Source organism: Colius striatus, chromosome 6 (genome assembly GCF_028858725.1).
Source record: "Colius striatus isolate bColStr4 chromosome 6, bColStr4.1.hap1, whole genome shotgun sequence".
NCBI lineage: Eukaryota > Metazoa > Chordata > Aves > Coliiformes > Coliidae > Colius > Colius striatus.
Window position 1 is genome coordinate 2,346,424 of NC_084764.1, and position 26,486 is coordinate 2,372,909.

At 46.4% G+C, this 26,486-nt stretch overlaps 1 protein-coding gene across 1 annotated transcript; it reads right to left on the reverse strand.

Moving 5' to 3' along the window:
• Positions 1–246: 246 nt before the first annotated feature.
• LOC104553652 (cytosolic phospholipase A2 epsilon) lies at positions 247–26,056 on the reverse strand. Its single transcript, XM_010196377.1, has 20 exons — positions 26,030–26,056; positions 24,633–24,705; positions 16,823–16,959; positions 16,399–16,530; positions 15,478–15,518; positions 14,548–14,590; positions 13,916–13,979; positions 11,990–12,150; positions 11,007–11,099; positions 10,308–10,345; positions 9,516–9,672; positions 8,911–9,047; positions 8,202–8,424; positions 7,095–7,209; positions 6,330–6,467; positions 5,220–5,327; positions 3,880–4,071; positions 2,872–3,038; positions 1,305–1,488; positions 247–485 (listed from the first exon to the last, which is right to left on the reverse strand). Exons 1-20 carry the CDS (start codon positions 26,054–26,056, stop codon positions 247–249), a joined length of 2,469 nt encoding a protein of 822 aa, XP_010194679.1.
• Positions 26,057–26,486: the final 430 nt, after the last annotated feature.

Here is a 26,486-nt window from a genome sequence, read left to right on the forward strand (position 1 = left end):
CAGTGAGATGGTGTCAACAACACAGGCTGCTCTGTTTGACTTCCCAGCTCCTGAGCAAAGAGCAACTACCGCTGGAGAAACTCAACCACGTGGCTTTGAGACAAATCATCCCAGTATCATCTTTGTGGAGAAGACAGCTTAGAAAAGGGTGGCATCTGCCAAGAACAGCCAAGCAGCTCTTGCTTTTAGCACACAAACTCTTTGCTGGGATGATAAATGTGTAGTGAAGAGGGAGGAGAAGGTTGTTCAAGCAGAGGCCTGTGCTTGTGATGCCGCCTGGCTTGGAGCTTGCTTCTTCCGTGCTACAGCCATGCGCAAGGCCTGGAGGATCACGTTCTCGTTGTTCATGATGTTGTAATTAGCCAGCTTCAGGAGCTTGTTGAAATCTTCTGCTTTCAGAGACACTTCCCTGGTGGAGTATGGAGAGCTGAAGCTGGAGATATCAACCTTGCCCATTTCCATTTCGGCAGCACTCCGGGACATGCCTGTCAAGGGCAGAGAGGAAGGTGTTTGTGTAGCCTGAGACAATTACAAGCTCAAGAGTCACTTAGAGGTGAAGACGAGTGTAAGTGCTGTGAGCTCTGAAAAACCTACCTCTGAACACAGCCTGCTGGGATTAACAAACAAAACAGTGTTCACTGAACCTCATTCCACTGCAGCCAGCACCTTCTACTGGCCGTCATCACCTATGGCTGCAGGTTACCCCTCAGGTTCTGGAGGAGAATGTGCATTCATGGGAAAAGGGATGAAGGGGTGTATGGGACAGGAGGATGCAGGATGCAAATAGCCTCCAAAATCCTCGTAAAAACAAAGCCTGTTTTGTAAATACTGGTCCAAAAGGACACTGTGTCTGTATTAGTTTATGTGCTTTGATTTTCCAGCACATACAAACAACACATTCAACGGCTCAAACAGAAAACACAGCGTGCCCTCCATAGAACCATTCTATACTGTACGGGTAATTCTGCCCTAGATCTGTCATAAAAACACACAATCTGAAAAATAGGCTTTGTTCTACTACCTAAAGTCAACTTTTCCTGTGATCACAAGCAGTTGGTTCCCAATCCTTTACTTCAGGAACACGTTTCCCCTTTCTTTGCCTTGCACCAGGACTCCAACTCAAATGATGCCCAAGATTTCACCTGACTTTGCACTCCTTTGCCTCATCTCATTTTGCAAAGTATTTGCTAGTAGAAACAAGCAAACAAGAGATTTTTGTTCTGGGATGAGGAAAGAAACCCACCACCTAGGGAGTCAGAAAGTTCACTGGGTCAATAAAAAATAGGTAGGTAATGTCAACTTACCAGGTGCCACATATCTCTGGAAGGTGTCATTCACTAGAGGAAAATAAAGCAGCAGAGGAGCTCCTGGGGTGTCTGCACCATCAAACATGTAGCACTCTTTCAGGTTCTTCTCATCATCCTTCAGCCCAATGGTGGGGAATGGAATCCCCTGCTCACAGAAGTATCTGCAAGCCTGCTCCAGGGGCTGGTCATGACCCAACAACAGCAGCAGGAGGAGTGGAAAAGATACTCAAGGTCAGTAATTCATGTCCAGTTGCACCAAATAGACTGACAGCCCTGAACATCTTGCAATAGCTTGAGCACCTGCAGCCCCAAGAACTGCTTTTCCCTTGCCTGAGGAGCTGTTTGGGAATAGTCTTACAGGAAAAGATAGTAAAGAGGGTTTAAGGATGTACCAAGGCATGTCTCTAAGATGGGAATATGATTTAGGATTAGAGCAGATTAACTCAATGCATGTTACAGAACCTCAATAACTCAAGGAGAACTAAGTCAAAAACATGTAGGTAGAGCCAAAACTACATTCACAGGCCAAGGCACTGAGATTCCAAGTCACATTATCTGTTTATACAGTGGGATAACCAATTCATTGACCTCAACAGGCTTCAGCAGTGTTTTGAGGGCAGCTTACCCATGTCTGCATCTTTGAGTTTTAGAAACAAAGAGACTTCAAGCTAATATGTTTTAGACCTCAAAAATACAGCCCTAAAAGTATTCCTCAGAAAAAGCTCATCTGTTGGTGACCAGTTGGGTGAAATCATCTAACCACACACTGAAGCACCACCTCAGTTGTTCAGCTCAACACTTCCAACAGGCTTCAGAGTACAAGAAACACAGTGCAGCTTATTACAAATGCTCTTTTTCAGTTGCAGGACAGAGACAAACGTTGTCCATGTGGCAGAGCAGCAGTAAAGTAACTTCCACTTGAAAGAAATGAGCATCTTAACCAGGGAACTTCATGTTTTCCTTACGTGGTGCTCTTCAGGGACAGGTTTGCAATTACAAGTCTGTATTTAGAAGTCTTAATTGACTTGTTATATGGTAAATACTACTCTCAAAATCTATAGACTGCTTTAAATCAAACCAGATTGATGCAGAGTAAATCTATTTGATATCTTGCTTCAAACCCACTATTTAAGGAGAAAAAAAACCGTATTATAAGAGGTAAAAGTAAAGATGAAACTCTTCACTCACTAGGCTGGGTTTGTTCAGTGAGAAAGTCACATATTACAATACAAAGAGACATAAAATCTTACACAATTAAGGAAAATGTAGCTTGAATCACAGAGTTTTCCCAGCTACACTTCTGTTATTAAGTCTTACCCAGAACTGTAATAGAAATTGCAGCTCGCTGTGCCACTCTTTCACTGCTGAAATGCTTAAGGCTATTTCAAAAGGAGTTTGAGGAAAACAGAGCTATTTCCCACCCTGGGAATTTCCACTCAAGGTTTGGAAACACTAGATTATCAAATTCTACAAAGTTCCATGTTTTACAGACACCTGGGTGAAAGTTGTGGGCAGTAAAGGAAAAGCCACTGCTAAACAAAGAGAGTTACCAGAGGCTTCTCACCAAGGTTTGTGATCCTCCAGTGTAATTTAAATGTATGAGGACATCCACTTTCCTCTCTGGTCTCAGAAGGGGTGGGCAGCTGGTTTCAAAGAAGAAAGCTGCATCCACCAGCTCCAGGTGCTCTGAGTGACCTCTCAGGTCATTGGGAGAGGCATCTAACGAGGTGTCTAAAGAGGAAAAGAGTCAGAACTATTATTCAACTGCAGCAAAGGCTTCCATCAGGTTAGAAACCAAAGGGGAGGGTGAGCTTCCTTCCCAGCCAGGATTATTCCTTTGCTTTAGGGTAGCATGTGTCAATCCTAAAGCTCCTTTCATCCTCTCCACTCATGTTTTGTCTTTCCAAACCCATGAACTGCACCCAACCCATGGCAGCTTTTTCATACGAGTACAGTCCCACTCCAAGTGATTTTCATCACAGTGAGGACTTCCAGAACCAAACGATCCAAAAATGACTCATAGAATCATAGAGTGGTAGGGCTGGAAGGGATCTTTAGAGATCATCCAGTCCAATCCCCTTGCCCAAGCAGGTTGCACAGGAGTGTGGTCTTGAAGACCTCCAAGGAAGGAGCCTCCACACCTTCCCTGGGCAGCACAAACTGACATTTGTGGTACTGGAAGAGAAAGATGTGAGGAGTTACTTCAGTCTCCTCTCCTCTACATTACTGGAAGAGAAAGGTGTGAGGAGTTACTTCTGTCTCCTCTCCTCTCCTCTCCTCTCCTCTCCTCTCCTCTCCTCTCCTCTCCTCTCCTCTCCTCTCCTCTCCTCTCCTCTCCTCTCCATTACTGGAAGAGAAAGATGTGAGGAGTTACTTCTGTCTCCTCCTCTCTCCTCTCCTCTCCTCTCCTCTCCTCTCCTCTCCTCTCCTCTCCTCTCCTCTCCTCTCCTCTCCTCTCCAGCACAAAACCCATCCAGTTCTCTTCAGGCCACAGAGACACCCCTCGCTGCATCCCAAGCTCTGTGCCCACCCCTGACCACACAGGCACACATGGAAGGAGTGCCATCCACACCTCTCCACTTGGCAAAGTGCTGCTGTTGGATGTACTCGTTGTGCATCTGGAAGCCCCTGAGGAAGCTGTGGTACTTGGAGACAGCGGGTCGGTCGGTCAGGATATCCCTCAGAGTCGTGGAGAGGCCGCTGGTAGGAGTGAACATGCACGTGGCCATCTCATACGGCTTCTCAGGCAAGTCTGGTTGCTCCTCTAGAGATACATGCAACAAGTGACACACAATTGAGTTCTAAACACAGTTGAGAGGAAGCTGGGCACAAAGAGAACCAGTCAGAGAACCCTTCTGCACCATCAGCACTCATGTGCACAGCTCTCAGCTTATGATGTGCAGTGAGTTCTGTTCAATCTCTTGTTTTCTAAACCCTGGTTGTCCACATCTGACTGAAGGAGCATTTTCTTCTTCCACATAGAACACCATCATCTTGGTACACCTTAAATTCACTCTTCTAAGCAGACAAAAAGGGGGGAAACCATCTTATCTCTCTATTTGAGGGTGGACTAGATGACGTCTCGAGGTCCTTTCCAACCCTTCAGATTCTCTGATCACTGGGTTTAGACTCCATGTAGGTTAAATCTGAAATTTGAAGCTTATTTCTAAGATGAAAAGAACCATTTGAATGGGTTTTGTTTTTCAAGGAAGCACTTGTTACTTTTAAACCCCAATTGGTGTTGAATTCAGCTGGCCCAACCCAACCCAAACTGAACAAACTTGGGATTTACATCAAACTAAACATAAGGGTTTGGTTTGGAGGTTTTCCTTCCAAAAGCATAGGCCACAGAAACATAACCCATCTCTTCACTATGAAATCATTTGGCTTTGCTTGAATCTTAACATGAAGATGCCCATGAGTATTTTCAAGGAAGGGTGTTTTAGTACAGAGCTGCCTCTCCCAGCTGGTTTAATGTAGCTCAGCTCCATTGGTTTCCTTTGACCTCCACTAAACCTTTATGTCCAGTCAGATTTTTGAGGGAGGGATGTGCTACAGCAGGGTGAAGAGGTATTAGAAATGAAGTGCTCACGTTTCTGTCTGGCTAACAAAGAGCTGACACAAGGCTTTGACAGAAGACTCTTCTTTCCAAATGTTTTAACCCTTTGGGGACAGCCTTATATATCTATCCCTACCTTTATCCCCTATATATCTACCTCCTTTCCATCAAGGTAAGTCTGATGGTGTTTTGGTTATACCAAATAACCTTATTTCCACAGTGCCTCCCATTATCCAGAGGCTGGGAGAACCATGCTGATAGCAAAACTCAAGCATGAGAAACGAGAGCACATCTGCCATATCACAGGGGCTTGGAGAGAGGAGGCAGTAAGTCAAAGGGTGTTTGAGATTTACCTATTTCAGTCACTTTGTCTTGGGTCCACCTGTGCCAGAAGTCCTCAGAATTGTCAGCTGCATGCCAAGCATCCAAGAGGTTTTTGGAGAAGATACTACTCCACATCCCTAGGAAGTGAGAGAGGTAGAGTTGAGGCAAACACAAGGAGGTTCTTTTCAAAGCTGCCTTCTGCTCCTTCCACAGCTCATCTTCCCTTCCCCACATTTCTATCCCGATTCCTTGCAGAAGCCCAGACCTTTATTTCAGTGGCAGAGCTTAGAATGTCACCTTCTCTCAGCAGGAATTTCAAACTGTTTTCCTTTCCACTGTGTTTTACCTGGAACTCTTTTGCTGTTGAGAGATAGAAACTCTACACTGTCATTTTCATTTCCTTTGATAAAGAAGTGTTTTCAGCCAGCTCCTTCCTTGATTCTCCCCTTTGTCCTCTTTGTTTCTTCTCATTTCCTTCAGCTTACACAAAGTCTGGCTGATTTCCAGCTTTCCATATGTTTTGCAGGCTAGGAGAAACGGTGATGCTTCAAAAGCACTCACAAGGGTGAAGAACAACTTATCTGTCACTTGTTCTCTCTCAGTCTAAACAAGAGGAGACTGAGGGGGGATCTCATTGATCTTTACAAGTATCTCACTGGTGGGTGTCAGGAGGTTGGGGCAACACTTTTTTTCTGTTGCATCCAGTGATAGGACAAGGGGTGATGCAAAGAAGCTGAAACACAAAAAGGTCCATTGAAACATAAGGAAAACTCTTTGTGAGGGTGACAGAGCACTGGGACAAGCTGCCCAGGGAGGGTGTGGGGGTTCCTTCTCTGGAGGTTCCCAAACCCACTTGGACACGTTCCTGTGTGATCTGATCTAGGTGGGACCTGCTTTGACAGTGGGGTTGGACTGGATGAGCTCTAAAGGTCCCTTCCAACCATTCTGTGGTATCCTAGATAAATGATAGAACCAGCTTTGCTACTGAGGGCAGTCGAGTCAGGAGACACGTTGCATTTCAGCTGACCGATCCAGTACTTCTACTGCCACACACAAAGAACAGGTTTCTAGGGACTGATTTCCAACATCCTTAGTGTTTCTATTAAAAACTTGTCCCTCCCCACAAGCTGGTGAGTCACCTTGCATAAAGCAGATGCGGGACTCTGGGATCTTCTTCATCAGGCGCCCCATGAAGAACTCGCTGCCAAAATCCTCTGCTCGAATGAAGGCGCCGTACTTCAGGAAACCCACCTCGTAAGGTGTGAACTCCACCCACTCTGCCAACAAACACACACACCCACATGGTCAAACCAAACATGATCAAGTCACCAGATGGGGAATAAACCCCCTCAGGTGTCAGCCCTTGCAGGCAAGCTGGCTTAGAGCATGAGCTCTGAGCAAACCCTTCCGACAGCCTCTGCTGAATCCGCTGACTGTCCACAGGTTTGTACAGAACAATGTCAGGGCTAAGGGGAGATTTAAGTTCTCCTTTCATTTGATCTAGCAAATGGGAAGTTTTCTCATGGATGGTGGGCTAAAGCATAGGTTGTTGCTTTTATTGCCTTTAGCCAACCATCAAGAACATCACCTTAGGCAAAATTAAAGACCCAGAGAATAGCTTTCTTGAAGGATTCACAGGGTTTCTGAGACAACCTTCCAGATCTATGCTGGGTTACTAGTCTGAAGGTAATGTCTGGACATGCACACTTACATGCCAGGAGATCTTGCAAAACACTGACCTGCTGCTGTCTACCCTGGGGCTTCCCAGCTACTCTTGAAATCTCTAAACAAGACTTCCCCTGGCTTAGAGTAAGAAGTTAAAAGAGTTCCTCATTCTTTACAGTCTCCCCACACTGTATCTGCCCAGGTCAAAGCATAACTCTTTTCCAGAACTCCAACATTACCTCTAAAATCTTTGGTGGTCACTTTGTCCTTGACATTGAGGGCAAGGTAGATGGGCAGTGGATTCTGACCCTGATTCACTGCCCAGCGTTGATCAGAGAGTCTGTGGTGGCATTTCTGGATTTGGGAAGAAACAAACCCAAAGTAAGCAGCTGAAAAGCAGTTCCTTAAAGACATCAGCTTATAAAGTCTGAAGACTGGATATTCTTTTCATTCTTCTCCTCCTATGTTTGCTTCTCTGTGCTTAACAGAGGGCAAGAAAAATCATGGCAAGAGGACTAATTGCTGTTGGGATAACCAGGCATGTTTGACACTCAGTACACCATGAGAGCAATGGGTTATTTCACATGCTGTTCTCACTAAAAGTAAGGGGGAAAATAGGGCAGAGCTGAGTAATTCAGCTGCTACCTGGTAAACACACAAGTTCCTTGAGGCAGCACGTTAAAGACCCTTCTAATCAAGATTTAGTCAAACCACACAAAGTATTTCTTGTCACTTGTTTCACCTACAAACCATATTTACAGGGCTTAAAAAATGAAATAGCTTTTCCCCCAGCTATCAGAAGTCTCATCATTTACATGGGAAGGGTTTTTTCTTGGGTCATTCCAACAAAATTAGGAACAGCAGGTCCTGAGAGAGCAAATTTGAAGCAGCTGAAAAGCAGCTGCAAAAAACACAGGTTGTGTAGCTCTGGATCTATTTAGCTCCTCATCACCAAATCACAAAGTGCAGCAACTACCTACAGGTACATCTGCAGTGCATTCAAGGTATGACTGCAGCTTCTGCAAGTATTGCCCAGCAGTGGAGAGGTAAAAGCATGGGGATGTAAACCAAGCCCCTAAGGAAGTCAGCAATGGCTTGGACACATACAACGTTCATTACTGGTTACTTTAGAGCTAAGTCTGAGCATCTCTGTGTTACATTCCATCATCCTTAAGTCTCCAGTGTATGGATACATTACATCTCCCAAGTTTTTAATGTAGATATGTGGTGCTCTGCCTACACACACAGTTATTGGCCAAGTATCTCTTCCCAAGCTTTTCATCCCTCGTGGTTGCCAGAAACACCAGGTCACCAACTTCACAAGAAGAAAGATGGATAGACATTACCCCATCGTTCAACATGGATTCAATCATGAGCCCCCATAGATCAATAAAGGATGTCTTATGTCCTGCTTGGGTCCTTTGGCTCAGCTCTTTGTAATAATTCCTCAGACTTCTCAAGCAAAAAGCCCCCATCTTGCACTTGGCTGCTTGCTTCCGAGCTTCGATAATGACTTCTCCGAGATCCTTACGGGACCAGTCGGCATCTTCGTACAGTTTTGTCATCGTCCTGCACACAAGAGACATGATGGAAAGGCAAAGGAAATGAAGAAGATGCTTTTGAAACACAGAGGATGTACTTTGCAGAGCTTTAGGCACTCGGTGGCTTGTCTTTAGGTCGCTCTCCTCTTCGAGCTTAGTATGAGCAGAAAGGCAGGTCTAAGGGCAATCTGTGGAAAACCACTTGATGTGGGATCCAACACAAGCAGCTGTCTGTGCTGCTTCTGTCCAGCAGTAAATAACCACCAAGGATCATTTTGCATAGGATTAAGGACATTTGCACTTCCAATTAAACCCCCTCTTTTGATTAAGGGATAAGTTACTGGAGTGACACGAAATGTACGATGCACAACAGCCCTTCGGGGTGACCTTGGCATTGACAGACCAAAGATGGAAGCAATAACTCAACAGACCTCTTTTACCCTCACTGAGACCTCAAACCCTATGCAAAGCAAAGGTTTTGCTTAACACAAGAGCCATCAAAATGAGCCCTCACCACGTTGTGCCAGACGAGCCGCTGATGTATGAAACACAATCCAGAACACGCAGCTTCTGAAGGCCCAAGATGCTGCCGTACATGGCAGTGAGTGCTCTTATCCCACATCCCGCTGTGGTCACAGCCACTATAGGCACCTGCTCAACACAAACAAACCCAAATGCAGAGGGCACAGGTGGAAAAGCAGCACTAAAGCACATCCATGGCAAGAGACAACGGCCATGGAAAGGCAACGAGCACGTGGAGGAGAGATAAAGCAACATTGCTGCGTGAGTTATAAACCATGCTGGTTGCTGGATGTCCCTCTGGGGTATGTTAGAAGACCTTGGGAATTTAGGAGTAATTTTTAAGAAGCACAGACCAAACTCATTGGTTTGAAGCCCTTTCAAAGGGTTCACTCAAAAAACCAAGTGGAAATGTAGAACTGGCTCAGCCAGGCTGTTGATCTCTCCAGCTGAGATCACCCTGGCTGCAAGCAGTGCCCTGGAGGGGGAGCTGCTGACAGGCTTCCTCATCCAGATGGAGCTGAGAAGTCAATCCTCATCTCCAGGTTTGAGGCAAAGGAGAGAGAGAAACTCCCCCCAGCAGTGGCCTCTTGTGGTTACCTCATGGTCTTGCAGATCTTCCTCCAGATGAAGAACATCCTTGAGTGCAGCAGCAACCACCTTCCTCCTTTTCTGCAGGAAATCTTGTTCCTCAGTGCACAGGTCAAATCCCAGGCGAGCATCTAAGTCCCTTGGCCTGTAACACAGACCCTGAGTCCTGAGACCAGGGCACAAAGATGATTATTGGTCGTGGTTAACTCCAGCTCTGCTTTGTGTGTGTTCACAGACAGCATCATGCAATAAATGAGCCAGAGCAACACCACAGACAGGTCTCTGCTAATTGCCATGGCTGCTCACAAGAATGGAAGTGGGAAGGCAGAGCAGAACATGACACAGAGTGTCCTGGGTATGGTAACAAGCTTCCTACATCACATTTCTGCTTCTATTTGCTCATGTAAGCAATGCTTTAAGTTTCAGTAGCACCTACCATACGTGCCAGTAACTAGATATTTGTTGTCAACAGGCACTGCAGTTGATTAGGGAAACAAGTCCTTGCTGCTATTTTGTTTGGATAATCCAGAAATGCTTTCTCTTTCTGGAGCTGCTCTCTGCATCTGTGGCTATAACAGTGCACACACACCAAGATCAACTCACTGAGCTGCACTAACAGTTTGGAAGCTTGAAGGAAAGGAGACCCACCATTTAATTCTCCACCACTGCCAAAGGAGAACCTGTCAACCAAAAGCCTGCAAGCCAAAGATGAGCACACCTCTGCTGACATCTGAGCCTGTGTGGATCCCTGCTGATTCCAAATGGGCTTTTCAAATCAGGTCTTGCTGGAGACTCACTTACCATTCATTTGCCTTTGTGTACAAGTCAATTGTCCTGTCCTGAAAATTGCAATAGAAACAGTGTAAGCATGCTCAGGTCACCAAAGCTGCACCTTCCTCCCCCACTCCATCTACAGACTGAGTTTCAATACCTCTGCAGTCAGCAGTACAGCTGTGGATTCTGCCCAGCCATGGTCTGGGTTGTGAGAGGTTATCACAAGCTCCACTATACTCTGGGTTGAATAGAAGTGAGCTATTTACTTAAGTGAGGTGGGCTATAAGGCCCCTCAGCTTTTAATAGCTGAACACCTCCTTTAACTTTCATTTTCTGGGAAGGTCATGGAAAGACAGGCATCTGAACCACAGGCATATGGATGTTCCCTGTTGTATCTTCTGCTTCAGGCTCTCCCTTTGGCAAACATACCTCAATTGTCACATCCATTACTGTTAGCTCACATACTATGTTGATGAATATGTTAGCTATGTCCTGAGGAAATGAGTTCCAACTCAGAACAGGGTTGAAGGGAACTGGAACTGCATGCAGAACACACACACACAAAGGTATTGCATAGCTGCAGAGTGCCTCTCACTCACAGCTTATGGAGTAGCATGTGTGGTGTCTGACAGGAGCTGCATCACTGAGCTGTAAGGCTCTCATCACCCACCAAACTGACTGTGTGTTGGGCTGGGTTGTTTTTAATGAGCAAAGATTTGTTCTTACCTCTGCTACTGTTATTTTCTCTTGTATAGGAAGTGAGTTCAGAGGGAGAGTCACAGATGGATTCACATCCCTGTCACTTTGGCTTGACATAGACTGGAAAAAGGGGCAAAAAAAATTGATGACAGTTAAATATTATGCAAAAAGGGTTGGGGAGGGAAAGAAGTGAAGCAGTCTCCATCACTTAGATACATGCACTTACCAGTTGCCTGCATGCACACATACACAGGTCTCAAGAGGTCTGAACTCTTAGAGAGTAGTACAGGGGAAAGGGAGCTGGGTGTGCTGGTGGGCAGCAGGATGAGCCTGAGCCAGCAATGTCCCCTCATGGCCAAGAAGGCCAATGGCATCCTGGGCTGGGTTAGAAGGGCTGTGGGCAGTAGGTCAGAGAGGTTCTCCTCCCCCTCTACTCTGCCCTTGTGAGACCACATCTGGAATATTGTGTCCAGTTCTGGGCCCCTCAGTTCCAGAAGGACAGGGAGCTGCTGGAGAGAGCTCAGCACAGGGGCACAAAGATGATGGAGTGGAGCATCCCCCTTGTGGTGAAAGGCTGAGGGAGCTGGGGCTCTGCAGCTTGGAGGAGACTGAGGGGTGAGCTCATGAATGTTTGCAAATCCATAAAGGGTGGGTGTGAGGAGGCTGGAGCCAGGCTGTGCTCAGTGATGGCCAATGGTAGGACAATGGGGACAAGCTGGAACAGAAGAGGTTCCAAAGAAACACAAGGAAGAATTTCTTCCCTGTTGAGGTGAGGGAGCACTGGCAGGGGCTGCCCAGATGGGCTGTGGAGTCTCCTTCTCTGGAGACATTCCAACCCAGCAGGATGAGTCCCTGTGTGCCCTGCTCTAGGTGGTGCTGCTCTGGCAGGGGGGTTGCACTGGATGAGCTTTCCAGATCCCTTCCAACCCTTGAGATGCTGTGACTGTGTGCAGAGGTCCCCAGAGATTAGAGAGCCAAGAGGCAGCGAGGCATTAGCAGTGAGCACGTACCCTGCTGAGCCGCCTGCGCCGCGGCAGAGCCACGCTGAGCGCCGCCTGGCTGTACTTGATGTAGTGGAACCTGGCCGGGGAGGTGGGGCAGAGGCAGGAGCTCAGCGTGTGCATCTGTGTTCCTTCATATGACCCATCCACAGTCAAGGCAAACTTCCTCTCTGAAGCAAAAGAGTTTCAGACTTAAGCTGTTAAAAGACAAGGCTGACAGTCTGGTCACACAGTAAAGCAATGCATGTTGCTCTTAAGCAATGACTTGCTTTTGAGACCCAAGTTAATAGTCACTTATCTGAGCCTTTGGGTTTCAGCTCTAGAGCTTGTGTACAGGACATGCTGTGTAGTAGCTGTTGCTATAGTACAACTACACTTCTATACATGCTGTGTTGAGGTGAGGGAGCACTGGCAGGGGCTGCCCAGATGGGCTGTGGAGGCTCCTTCTCTGCAGACATTCCAACCCCAGCTGGATGAGTCCCTGTGTGCCCTGCTCTAGGTGCTGCTGCTCTGGCAGGGGGGTTGCACTGGGTGAGCTTTCCAGGTCCCTTCCAACCCTTCATACTGTGTGATTGCTGAGATTACTGCTCTGTTCATTAGATAACAACTGAAAGCTGGTAACAGTTGGAGGGGAGGAAATGCTCTCTCCTGAGAGCCTGAACTTTTCTCATCAATCAGAGAGCACATGGCATGAAAACATTATACTGGTATAACCACAGAATGGTGGGGGTTGGAAGGGACCTTTAGAGATCATCCAGTCCAACCCCCCTGCAGAAGCAGCTTCACCTAGATCATAACAGTTTCACAAAGCCCAGCCACTGGGGAGAGACTCTCTCTTTTGTAGCAGAGCACAGTTCTCTTTGGAACCAGTAAAACATCAGTCCCTTGATCATGTTTCCCTTTACTTCAACCCATAGTGTTTATCTTGAAATGAGTTCCAGCACTTACAAAACTCATGTCTTGGTATGTTTTGGCCTTGATATAGCAAAACCTCAGCCATGGCTCTAAGCAATTGACAAATGGTCTTTATATAGAATGGAACCAACCCAGGTTCAAGATGAAATGTACTCTGCAAGTCCACACACTCGAAGGTATGTAATCATGTCCTTATCTCACTCAAGCACTTTCAGCCACATCTAACAATTCTTCCCTCTGCCATTTGAGCTCAGGTGGCTTATCCATGTGCTTAAGATGGGATGCCTGAACAATTGCTAATTGCATAGGAGACACACAGGTCTGCCAGCATGGACAGCACAGTAGCAATGCACTGCTTAAAGTGTGCAACAAATGCCTTTGGTAACATACAGTGTGATTGTGTTTCAGCTAGTGCCACGTTTTGTACTGTTATGCCTAAAGAGACTTGAAGAAGTTAAACTGATAGAAGAGGCCCAGCTCTTGTTCTGCCCATTTGCTTTTTCTCTGAATCCAGACCAAAAATAAAGCAGGAGTTAGCCTGGGGTGTGCAAGTGTGAAACACTGAGCACCTCTGCCATAAAGTGGCATCCAGATTGGCTCCATAAACTATGAGGAGCAGCTGAGAGAGCTGGGGGTGTTTAGTCTGGAGAAGAGAAGGCTGAGGGAAGACACAATCCCTCTCTACAACTACCTGAAAGGAGGCTGCTGCAAGGTGAGAGTCAGTCTCTTCTCCCAAGTAACAAGCTGCAGGACGTGAGGAAATAGCCTCAAGTTGCACCAGGGGAGGTTTAGATTGGAAATTAGGAAGAACTTCTTCACCAAGAGGGTTGTTAAGCACTGCAATGGGCTGCCCAGGGAGGTGGTGGAGTCCCCACCCCTGGAGATACTGAAAAGAAGCACAGCTGAGGTGCTGAGGGACATGGGTTAGTGATGGGCTTGGCAGTGTGAGGTGAGTGGTTGGACCTGATGACCTTAAAGCTCTCCAGTTGAAAGGATTCCATGATTCAATGGCAGACTCACCTGTGCTGTCCTTCCTCAGCCTCCCACCATTCACCTGCACCTCTAAACAGGAAACTTCACGGGACTGGAAGAGACAATGGGGCAAAGATAAAGGAGTTTGCTGACAGCAGAGCTCTGCTGGGACCTCATCTGGTCCCTTGGGTATATACAGGCCATAGGTGCTCAAAGGCAGGCACCCCAAGGGGGAGATGGTGGCAGCCTTTAACCCTCTCCTACCAGGGATAGGAAGGTGGCATCACATGGGGAATATTGGGAAGCAGTGGGAAATAACAGATGCTGCAGGGCTGAGGAAGGGCAAAGGATCTGCTTGCTCCTGCCTGGAGGAGCAACCCTGCCAGAGCTAGGGGAAGGACTGGCTCCAAGGCAGGCTCCTGAGGAGGATGCTCAGCCCAGCTCTCCCCATGCAGTCACAGGGATATTGTCTGAGCCCAGTTTGGTTTGGGAAGAGCAGCTTTTGCAGCTGCAGCCTCTCCCCCAGCATGGCTCACTATCAGGAATCATATGGGAAAGCCAACACCACCAGCAGCTTTAGCCTGCTTCTTGGCCTGTGCCTTCACATCACCATAGGGAACCTGGTACCTTGAACATGAGCTTTGCTAAGTGGCAGAGAAAGGATGATGAAGTAAAATTACCACTAAGACTCCATTGGTAACAATGTTTTCAGGAGGATCTGGACTGAAAGACAGAATGGAAAACAATCAGTTCAAAACCAGCCCTTTCTTTTTACTGCTTTTCTTTGCTGGTGTGGGTTTTGTTTCATTTGTTGGGGGGGTTCAGCTCTTTAATCGTTATTTCATCATCTGTAAGAGTCTGTCTTTGGACAGACAGCATGGGCAAACAGCATCAGAAGTTGGAGCTGGACATTCAGCCCAATTTGCCTCTCATAGGCTTGAATCTGAACTTCCACCTATTTATGGAGATCTGCTGAAGGGATGAGTTCCTCACTGTATCACACAGGATCACTAAAGCACATCCACACAGGGATGGCACAATGACACTACTGTCTAGGGGATCAGACCTGAGAAGCTGATGAACTCCTCCAACATGCCATAACAAAACAAGGGGGAAAAAACTACCCCTTACCTTTAAAGTCAAGAGTGGGACTAGGACTGATTTACATGCCCAATCTCTCCATTACTGTAGAGTCAGCACAGAAACACAGTAAAAAATTGTGTTTTAATCTATTCCCACAACTAAAACAGGTTCCAAGTAACATTTTCCCATGTTCTTATGACAAAGCACACAATGAAGAGTAAGAGAGGCTTCCAACTTAAAGCTTACACCTGTGTAGAATGTCTCTTGCAGCTGGGTGAGCTGCAACAGGGACACCTTTGTGCTTCCATGGGCATCTGTGCTAGCTTCTCTGTGTGTCTGGGTGCCCAGTGTAGATGCATGCTCATCATGCATCCCCTCTCCATTAAATGCCCTACACAAGCATTTCCTGAACCCTCTGCTGTATTCAGGCAGTGACAGGGAGCTGCAAGTGTAAACTGATGCTCTGTGCTGGCAGCATTTTGGTTCTTGCTAACATCTCTGTGGGTCTCCTGTTTGACCTTACACACCTGCTCTCCATTGTGAATTCAACCTCCAGCTCCTCTTTTCCCTGCAAAAGAAAACAAAGGCAGTCACTGAAGGTTGGTTCTCCTGGGAAGAGAGACACCTTACAGGAATCTGTGCTCTTCAGGGATCTCTTATAAGGCAGTGTTCACCCTTCTGTTACTGCACATGCAACAGGTTTCATTTTCCTCATATCCTGTTACACTTCTGTTGTCAAAACATCACAACTGGTGTTTTAGCAGCCTCCTAGTTCAGACCTTGCAGGACAAATGCAACACATGCTTGCAGAGCAGCTGCTCCTGTGTTCTGCAGTTGTATGTTCACCCCTTCACTGTTGCACAGGCCACCTGCAATTCCCCTTTCTGTTCTCTTCCCACAAGCTCCCCCCTGATCCCCAGCATGAGCAAAGCCAGATGTCTTCAATGCATCCTCCAAAGGTGTTCTGGAGGGTGGATGGTGGACTTTGGTTTGGTGGAGCCTGCACACATCAACTCATTGCACTGGACTTTGGTTCGGTGGAGCCTTCACACATCAACTCATTGCACGCTGAGACTTCATCTTTGTCTTTTTAAGTGCCTTCCCCTGAGATTTGCTTCCTCTTTTGCAGGTTTTTGGTGCAATTCCTATTACCTTATTGCTCTCCTAGCATGTGCACTGAGGAAAACACAGCATGGAGAGCCAGCTTTTCCAAAACAGGTATCAAATCAGACCAGCACTTGCTCAAGTTGACTATTTCTAGGTCTAAAAACTTCAGTATAAGGTTGTCTCAACCATAGGATATTGAGACCTGCTGAATAAAACCCACAGGAACTCATCAGGTGGGTTTGAATGTCTCCAGAGAAGGAGACTCCACAGCCCATCTGGGACATAACCACATTCTCACCCCACCACATGCCCTTAGCTTTAGCCTTGAATCAAACCCATACCTTTGGGTTCAGCTGGAAAGACAACCTAATGTTTTCTCCAAGCTGGATTTTGGAGACATCAAAGAAGACAGTGAGGAGGTGATCATCTGAAGTTAAGTTGTCCTCATCACAAACTTTTAGCTCCAGAATGTTCTGGGATTGAAGGAAAACAATAGATTTAAGGTTCAACAAGCATAACATGCTGTAGGTATTTCATTTGAGCTAGAAGAACTTGGGAAAGCAGGGCAAGTGTGGAAAAAGAGGCAATTTGCAGCTGCTCTCTACAGACTCTCTTATTTGAGCAGATGTGAGCTGATCCAACCATTGAATGCTAAATAGCTGCAGTCAGAGAATGGGAATAAGGGAACTCTTTGCAGAGTGGAGGGGTTATATGGTAGGCTTGAGACCTGGCAGGAATGCTTGGTGAGGATAAGCTCATTCCTACCTTAACCTGGCTCTGAATGGTGAAGTGGAAGGTCTCATTCCACGTGGGGTTCTTGCTGTTCTGGACCGTCCTGGTGCGGAAATGCTGCACAGAAGCTGTTGGCAGGCTCAGGCTCACGTAGCAGTCAGACTGGGTTACTGTGTAAGAGAGGGAAAGCATGAAAGCAACAGACATGGGAAACACATCTAGTACTCTGTAAGGTGTTGCACTCTATGACTTTTGAAGCTCCATGACTTTTGAAGCTCTGCACCCAGAGCTATATGCAGAGTACAGGTTCTCCTGCTTCCCCCGAGAACCTCTTCCACTTAATGGCTGGAAAAAACAGAAACATCCAAAGTGTGCAGTTGCATTTCACTCCTTTTCAAAGAGACACGTAGGCAAACTGCCTATTTATAGCAGTCCCCAAGGGTTTTGGGGCTGAAGAGCCATCCACACACACTGAGGCACACACAGACACAGGGCTGGGCACCATGGAAGTTCAGTTGCCTGTTGGGAACACGAAGCAAATCCCATTAGGGGCTGCCAGATGGATGGAGCCCAGCTCTTACAGCCCAGGCTTCCACAGGTAGGCATGAGCATGCCTTAGTGTTTCAGGGTTAGCTCTGTATGCTCTGTCTTGCCTTTCTGGAGCACCCTTTCTTTTCTCTAGCATGTCTGGCTGATGGTGCAGCAGAGAGCAGGAGCTCATTACCATGCAGGTTCCCATGAAGCCCCATTGTCATCACAGAAGCAAGTCTTCCACCAAGATTTCAGTCTGCTTGCTTCCCTTCTGGAAAGCTAAAGTGAACACACAGGCACACCACAGAGCTCAACCATGGAGCTTTGGGAGACAAAATGAACATATACAAAGAAAACAGCCCTGAAATGTCAAATAGTCTGACAGTACAACCTTTGGGAAGCACTATCCTGAGGCTGACTTTTTGCCTGCAATGCTGTAGAAAAGGGAGATTGCTTAATGTTGCTATTTTCACTCTGTGCCTCAGCCAGAGTGGTATTTGCAACACTTAATATGCAGGTGAAAGCTTGCTTGTGCTTCCCAGCACAGACTGAGCTGACGTTGCTCTTTTTGCACAAGACTGCATGGCTTTGCTGGTTCAATTTGGGGTGTGTTCAGGTCATGGAGTTCCCATATGGGTTTTCATGCTTCCAGATGTAGGTAGCACAGCTTTAGTGCTTTTGTTTTCCTTTCCCAGGTGAAGGAGAGGCTCGTTGTGAAGTCTGGCTTCCCACATGAGCTCCATCATAGGCAATGGCAAGTCCAAGGCTAAAGCTTCAGTATGAAAGGCTGGGTAGCAGAAGTCTGCAGTGCTGACATCAACAAGCACAAGAATCTGCCTGCAAATACATCTTTGTCATCACTATTGGGAAATAAAAGGTAAATACCAATCAGGAAACTAACAATGCCATGGACCCACACTCAAAAGTCAGGGAAGATCACCCTAGAGAACACGAGCTGTTAGTCCAGGGTGACGACTTACACAAGCACCAAAGGATTGCAGGAGGGAGTACTGCCCATAAATGCCAATCCCATCATTAGCATCAGATTTCCTCTACTTGTAACACCACCCACACTCAAGCATTCTTGCCATTGCATAGCAGACACACCTTCATCTAAAGAGACTGAAGTCTTGTCCCACTTAGTTTTTTACCAGGAGACCTGACTTTGGGAAACACAGAATAAATTGACTTTATTATGTAACTGACACATTCACCAAGCCAGCCCTTTGTTCTTTCTCCCCTGATTTCCCTTAGACTTAAGTCATCTTTCTTTGAGCAACTCTGAATGAAAAAAGTAACTTCAACTGATGAAAGCAGTTGTGGTAAATACAAAGATAGATAAACTGTCCCCAAAAACCACACAGAAATCACATGACCAACAGTCCAAAGAGGTCCCAAACTTCTATGTGCATAAAATGTCCACATGAAAACCTCCTTTGGCTTTTGAGAAGTCAAGGCTTATACTAAACCAGACTGCTTTCAGCTCTTGTCCCCTCTAAGAGGAGGGTCAGGACCCAAATGTCTAAATCTGTGAGCAATCCATAGTTTAATTCACACAGGAACTCATCCAGCTGGGTTGGAATGTCTCCAGAGAAGGAGCCTCCACAGCCCATCTGGGCAGCCTCATCCAGTGCTCCCTCACCCTCACAGGGAAGAAGTTTTGCCTTGTGTTTCTTTGGAACCTCTTCTGTTCCAGCTTGCATCATGCCAACAATCACGTTTCCCTCTTCCCATCTGCAAACCACGTTTGGTGACACCTTTGGTATTTCAGAGGTGTCCTCTGAAACCTAATTATTTCTTGTTCATGGAGTATTTTCCAGCTGTTACCAGGAAGGCACCCAGGAACCTTTGATTTTTCAGACATCTCATTGTGCCTGATCAGCTCCAGGTATCATCAGACGTGCTGACCAGCACCCAAACCCATCAGTCCCTCCTGCCACGACATCCCATTGCCTCGTATCAAATGCCTTCCCATGTACACAGCTCCAGTGGCCACTCCAGTGCAAGAATGTGTAAGCCTAAGCACCATCTAACTCAGGAGATAATGCTCCCACATGAGACACACAACAGAGCCTCACAGCAGCGACCTGTTGTGTCCCTCCCCTCGCCCACGACACGTGAGTGGCCGTCAAACACGCTTGGGGTGGTACCTGTGGTATCACTGTGGGGCAACATCCTGCCAGAAGCAGGTGTGGCATCAGATGTTTATGAAAGCACAGTCCCTTCATCCAGTTATTACACTAAGTTTCTAATTATCTTCCAGGATAATGGCAGGACTGGGTCTTAATTGTGCTTTACCATTAGAAAGCATGACAGAGACGTGACCCATGCTAAAAAACACCATAGCCCCAGCAACAGGTCTCAAGCCAAACAAGAAGGGCATCAGCTGTTCTGGCTGGAGCTCCAAATCTCTCACTTGACTTGCAGGCAGCTCCAATTCAAACAAGGCTCAAGCAAAAATGCTTTCAGCTTTAATCTACTTCTCTTTGTCTGATGCTAAGAGATGCAACATCCAGCCCACCTGTAACCTGGGCATAAACCTGGACATTTTCTCCTCCTCTTGGACTACCTTGGAGACCACATTGAGACTGCACTTCTAAGAAGTAGGGTCTTTTTCATGACTGCTTGGGGTTTTCTTACTGACCTGGAAGGATCTGAATCAAGAATACAGTCTCAAACGCTGTTTGTTCAGATCATATCCCTGCCCATGTCTCCCCACACTTGGACCCATCCATGTCACAAAATGTAAACCAGTTGAGAAAAGAGTTGTTCTCCTTCCTGCCACACTGTGGAGCTGAGCTGAGATCTGGCTGAGGGTGCTGGACAGGCAGACATTGCTGTTTTCCATCTTAGACCATTACTGCTGTAAACACCTTTCTCCACTCAAGGCCTTTCACAGTCAGAATACCAGAATTCACTCAGTTCCTGCTTCCAAGGAGCATTCAACGTTCATCTCCTAATAGCTAAACTTCATTTCAAAAAGCTTTCATGCTTTCTCCCACCTTCTCCTTCACTCTGAGTGCAGCATCCTACAAGAACCCTTCAAATGCTATCACAAGTCTCACATCCCTCTTTGAGACATCACTCTGCTTGAGATGGTACTAAATGACCTGACTTGCTTTACCCATTGTCTCCCTCGTCAGGCTTTCTCAGTCCATATCCTCTTGTTTTATAAGGAGGTTTCAAGTAGCACCTAGAACAACAGGCTCTTGGTGCATAACTGAAACAGCCTTCATGGTGAAATAAGCAATAAAGAACAAGGAAACAGTAGCAGCAGTGCAAGAACAAAACACCAGAGGAAAGGTGTTTTTGCAGGGAAAGGAAAGTCACAAACACAGAGCAGTGAGGAAGAAAAATGGGTTAGGAAAATGGTTGTGTAAAGAAGTCTGCACCACTGGGGATGGAGCTTTTGGGTTTCCTACTGTGGGTGCCTGCAGTATCACATTGGACCATAGTTCCTCAATCAGAATGGTAAGGGTTGGGAGGGACCTTTAGGGATGATCCAGTGCAACCCCCCTGCCAAAGCAGGTCCCACTTAGGTCACACAGCAACGTGTCCAGGTGGGTTTGGAAACCTCCAGAGCAGGAGCTTCCACACCCTCCCTGGGCAGCCTGGGCCAGGGCTCCCTCACCTCAGCAATAAGCTTTTCCTTATGTTTCAGGATCTCAAGAGCCTTTCCATGAGCCCATCTCGCATGTAGCAGCACTTTCCTGCAATGCTGTGGGGTTTGATACAAATGTCAAGCACATGCAATAACTATGTGAAGCGTTAGACCCTAAATAATACAGGACTCACACAGGACAAGCCCAAACCCTGGAGGTTCCCAGAATTAATGAGCTTAATCTGAAAACTATGACTTCACCAAAGTTTCAAAACCTATGACTTTCCCACTAAGAAAATGGTGGAGGATCTTTCCAGTTCTACACCAGTTGAAGTCCCCTGGTCCACAGGCAGCACCCACCCAGGCTTCTGGGATGTTCTGAGCAAGCAGGGAATCGTGCCTTCAAATTGCTCAGCACAGTGTCCCCATCCACTTGCCTATTTAAAGCTTTTTGTTTAACCCTTACCAGTCTGTTTTCCCACTTGTTAATTCCATGTCATGATTTTGTTTCTCTCCAGTATCATGTTCATTAGCCCCTTTGTCTTTTTTGTAGGGGGGGAAAGACCTTTGGTCTCATTAGGGATGGACATCAGAGCCAGAGGACAAGATATCCCACATCTAGCAGTGGGTGTCTAAGGAAGAGTATAAAAGAGCAAGCATCATATAACATTCTCTCAGCCCTCACAATTAAGGATTCCAAGCCAATATTCACTGGATTCACTGCTGTGAATGCATCCAGCCCCTGCCTGCAACCCACAAAGACTTTTTGGCACCTATGGTCTCCTGCTGTGGGGAGTTCCCAAGCTGAACTGCATGCTGCAAAATGACATGTCCTCCTGTCTCTGCTGGAGCCATGGTGGTTGCCCACTGGCTGAGAGGCTGAGCTTGAAATCTGAGCTTCTCTGCAGAGAAAGCCATGTTTTTAAGGGTGGGTTGGGTTGGATTGGTGCACATCCAAGTCTCATTAGGGAGCCAGGATGCAGATGGGACACACACCCAAATCTGGGAACTGGCAAGTGTTCATAGATCCAGGAATATCAAGAGCCCCAAAGAGCCTGATGGGGATGTGGGTGTGCTCAGTGGGAAAGGGCAATGTGGAGAAGGCAAACAAGGCACTACATTCACAGCTGGTGTCAATGCTATCAGCTATGTGTCGATACACAAGTGGGAATTAGGGTTATAATTGACATGCTGATGGATCAGTGGGAAGGAAACAGAGCAGCACAAGGGGGCAGGAAAAGATTCAGGGTTTGAAAAGTAGAATGAAACAACTTTTCTTAGGTAAAACTAATATCTTATGGACTGAACTTCCACTAAAGGTCTTGCATGATCCATTCCTTGGCAGATGAGAGTCAGGTTTTGCACCTCCACTGTTGTGGATTCATTTTCCCATCCCCATTACCTGGAACATGGAGATGATAGACCAATAGTGAAGTTAAGCTGCAGCACCAAGTTGAGACACCTCCTAAACATTAAATGAATATGAAACAAAGCAATCCAAAAGCTCTACAGAAAACCTAGTGCAAGAAGGGATCCTGAGAGGAGAAAACAGCAAAGTGGGATTCAGTTTGGAAACCAAAGGATGGGCACAAGTGAGAAATAGGTGACATTTGCCAATTTGACCCAGAAACAGTTGCAGGGAAAGGAAAGTCATAAACACAGAGCAGTGAGGAAGAAAAATGGGTTAGGAAAATGGTTGTGTAAAGAAGTCTGCACCACTGGGGATGGAGCTTTTGGGTTTCCTAAGGCTGTGTCGAGCTCTAGGCACCACTCAAGATGACTGAAGTAACAATATTTCCCCAGTTTTACACACAAACCAGCAAAACTTGGTGCAAGTGATTTACAGTTGATCTTAAACCTTCCATATTGCTGCTTCTCAGTGAAAGTCACAGAACTACCAACATGCAACTTGCACTAATTTCCCATTGCCAGGGGATTATACAAGAGGTTACAGGAATGTCTTCAAACCCTGGGAATACAGGTTGGGTTTCTGTGATAAAGAGCACATCATTGAAACAGCACACTTGTACAAGTCTGTATAGAAAAGCAATGGCCTGAAATGATTGAACAGCAGGACTTTCTGCTAGATGCAAAATCCCATGTCACTGGAACCAAGCATCTGTCAATCCAAACTGAATTCAACAGCTGAGTGTAAGCAAGGCAGGGCCATGACTGGTATGTTTTTCTCTTCCTACATGATGGAAGTGCTCAACAAGCAAAGCATTCAGCTTCTGCAAGCATTGTTTTTGCTTGTGCAACTCTTTTTCCCTCCTTATTTTGACTGGTGCCACCATTTCAAACAATGAATGTCTGTTGCTTTGCTTTGCAGGCAGCATCCACTATAAGCCTCACAGAGAAACCTCAGCCTGGAAAGGCTTTACTGTTGCTCCAGACACTGTGCTGCACTCCAAAAGCATCAACCAACCTGCTCCTTTCAGTAGCCTTACAAGCTGGTGGGATGTGTCTTGGACTTAGCAGAAAGATTTGAGCACTTCAGTGCCTGTTTCTCACCCTGGAAACTTCCTATCACTTGAAAACACAGGAAAACTCCCTTCAGCATGAAAATAGCTTCCAAACTCTTTGATCTAGATGAAGAAGGTGGAGAGGAAGTTTGCTAAGCTCATCCATCATGCAGATGCTTGAAGACAATCTGATTATATGGGGAGATCCCTAAGGGCTGTGGTTTTCCACACTTCTCCTTTTCCAGTTCAGAGTGCCAGTCTGTACCTTCAAATAGGTTTTAGCTGTAGCAAGGGAATTCTCTCCAGCCTGTAACTGAGATTCTAATCTCCTTTCCATACTTTAGATGGAGGCAGGTGGGAAGGAACACACTGACTCTTCTTTCCCGTGCATTCAGCAACAGCAAAGCATCTTATCTCTCTTCAATAGAAACCAGGGTGGTATATATACCTTTGGTCTCTAGAAAAACTACAGAACTCAAACCACATCACTTTGGAAAAGCACAAACAGATGTCTTGTCCTGCAGGATCTGAACAAGTTTAGCTTGCTCTGGTGCCTATAGAAACTTTCTGGATTCAAACCTTATTTGCACACAGGAATAAATGCAAGACAAGCAGTCATCTCCTCAGACTAGAGGTGATTGTCATCCCCACCTTCTCCCTAGTGTCCTGCAGTGCAGTTCTTTATGGAGCAGTAAGAAGCTGATATTTAATTATCATTCCAGGGCATTTTGTACAAATAATAAAGAAGAGAAAGAGGTAACAGTGTGAGTGCTCAACTAACTTTGGAAACATGGCCCTTGCTATGGCTGAATGCCTTAGAGAGTCCATTAGAGATGTCAAGTTTGCAGCCCTGAGCTCACAAAATCCTCTGTGACAGACCTAGGGATGTGCAGGGTGGATGTTGAGAAGGAACCTTAGAAAGAAGCCCCTTCATCTAAACTTCTTATTGCAGTCTTCCCTGGGAATAAAACTCCTTTTTTTCCTGCACATTCACATATGAAAACTGTTATGGATTCTGTCCAAACATCTGCTGTGCTACAACTGGTGGCTTGACTTCCACATTACAGCAGTAAAGGTCTGAGAATAAGTAACATCTGACTATGCCACCTCGCCTTCAGCATCCCACAGTCACAGGTCTTTTCCCTCTCACCTTTTATCAAGACTCTGGAGGGTTTGTGACACTTGGTTATATTTCTAGCAGTTTTACAAGGATGTGGTTATTCCAGGGGTACAGAGCAAAGATACTCACACAAATCTGCTTTCCTGGCATTTTTCATCTGTATGATCTTTACAGTGAGCAAGTTGCATGGAGAAGGTTCTGTCTGTCAAGCAGAAAAAGAAGACAAGTGCAGTCAGAGACAGCATGAAGTGTTTCAGTTCCAACCATCCAAACCATTTCTGCACGAGGGTTCTTCCTGTGCCCTCTTCTCCTTTTCCCCCAGAAGGTTTGCAGCCAGCTGTGGCCAGATACTCAGAACACACATTCAATCACAGACCAAACCTCTGCTGCCCTCCAGTTTCCACTGAGGAAACTTGTGGCAACCCTCAACTTGAGGTGCCTGACTCTTCCAAACCAATCAACAGAGAAACATGTGGCAGTGAGCCTTGCTGTGTTGTTAATACAGCTGACACACATCTTCATCTGTGCAGCCTGAAGGATGGCAGTTGTATCTTCTACATTTCCCAGCAATCAGCAGACAATCTAGCAAGGAATTAGTTAATGATGTCGTGGTGCAAGGATGCTGCTCGTCAGCTGGTTTATAGCCGTGTAACTCCATTGTTGTGCTTGATGTGCTGGCTCTCAGACAAGGAGGATCTTGAAAAGTGTCTTCCAGAGACCTAGCCCAAACTTCTCAGAGGCAGGGAGTGAAAGCAGCAACTCTGCCAGGGAATTGCTTTGATTTTGTTATCCTCTGTCATCGAGGATGAGGCAAACACAGCACTTCATTAAAACATGGGGGCTGAAGGTAAGTTACTTTGTTCCCTAGATAAATGCCCTTTTCAAAGGAGGAAAAGGAGGAAAACCTGCATATTTAATGCTTTGAATGACAAAGAAACCCCCACTAAACCACCAAAACCAACCAACAACCCTCAAACCCCCCTTTAAAGCTACAAACACACAGAAGAGACAGATCCTGCACACTACCTATGGAGTGCAGCATCACTGCAGTGATTCCACAGATCCACATGTGACAGTGTCGCTGTGTGCTTCTCTAGACTTGAAAACTCACACAGTTTTGGAGAGAGTTGTGTTTAACATCTGTCACAACATCAGTTTCCCAGCTTTTCCCATGCACTCACTGACTTTAGTGATACATCCTTGTTTTATCTCAGTGGGTTTTGCCTAGCCCAACTGGATGGAAACAAAGGACAAGAGCAATGTACAAAACCAGCTTGAACTGGGGCTTTTCAAAGTAGTTCAATCACTGCAGCATTAAAGGAGTTCAATTACTCCTTGCTTTCCTGAAAGCCAACATACAAAGCAGGCACAAAACCCAGGCAGAAGCTCTGCTTTGCTCTCAGCCTTGGTGCTGAGGAAGGTATCTCAGAGCTAAAGATGCAGGAGGTAGAACATCACCTCCTACAGCAGATCCCCTGTGCTGCCAGCACAGCTCGTTGCAGAGCCCTCCCCTTCCCTTCTCTTACCTGACTCTTACTGTAGAACAGCCCCATCGTGGTCTTTTCTGTGTCTGAGCCAGTTGTGAAACGCAGCTGGGGATGGGTATGGAGAAGTCTCAGCCAGGCAGCTTCTTGTGCTTTAAGCTACCAGGAGCAAGCAGGAAGGTATGTCAGTCAGTGCCTGACTCAGTGCTGCTTCACCCTGCCACCACCACTTGAGCAATCCCCAACTCCTCCTCCTCAGTGCCTGGGAGGTGAGTGCAGGCTGCACACCTCCATGAGCCTCAGGCTCCCTGGCTGCAGAAAGATGTTCATTGCAGCTCTAGTTAGAGAGGCATCCAGAGCTGGGAGTGATCTTCCCTTCACACTCATGGGCACTCAGCAAATGTTCTATACCTCTAAGCATCCTCATTCACTTCTTGGGGAGGCCAAAGTGCTTTTGCACACTGGAGGGCTGGCAAACTGCAGCCCCTGATGCCAGCCA

Excerpts from the sequence above, each read along its gene's own strand:
- LOC104553652 (XM_010196377.1), bottom strand. The coding sequence starts at position 26,056 with ATGGGGCTGTTCTACAGTAAGAGTCAG. Across the intron at positions 15,519-16,398 it reads CTTTCCAGCTGAACCCAAAG|GGAAAAGAGGAGCTGGAGGT; the intron begins GTATGGGTTTGA and ends TTTCTTTTGCAG. Across the intron at positions 486-1,304 it reads CCAGAGATATGTGGCACCTG|GCATGTCCCGGAGTGCTGCC; the intron begins GTAAGTTGACAT and ends TGCCCTTGACAG.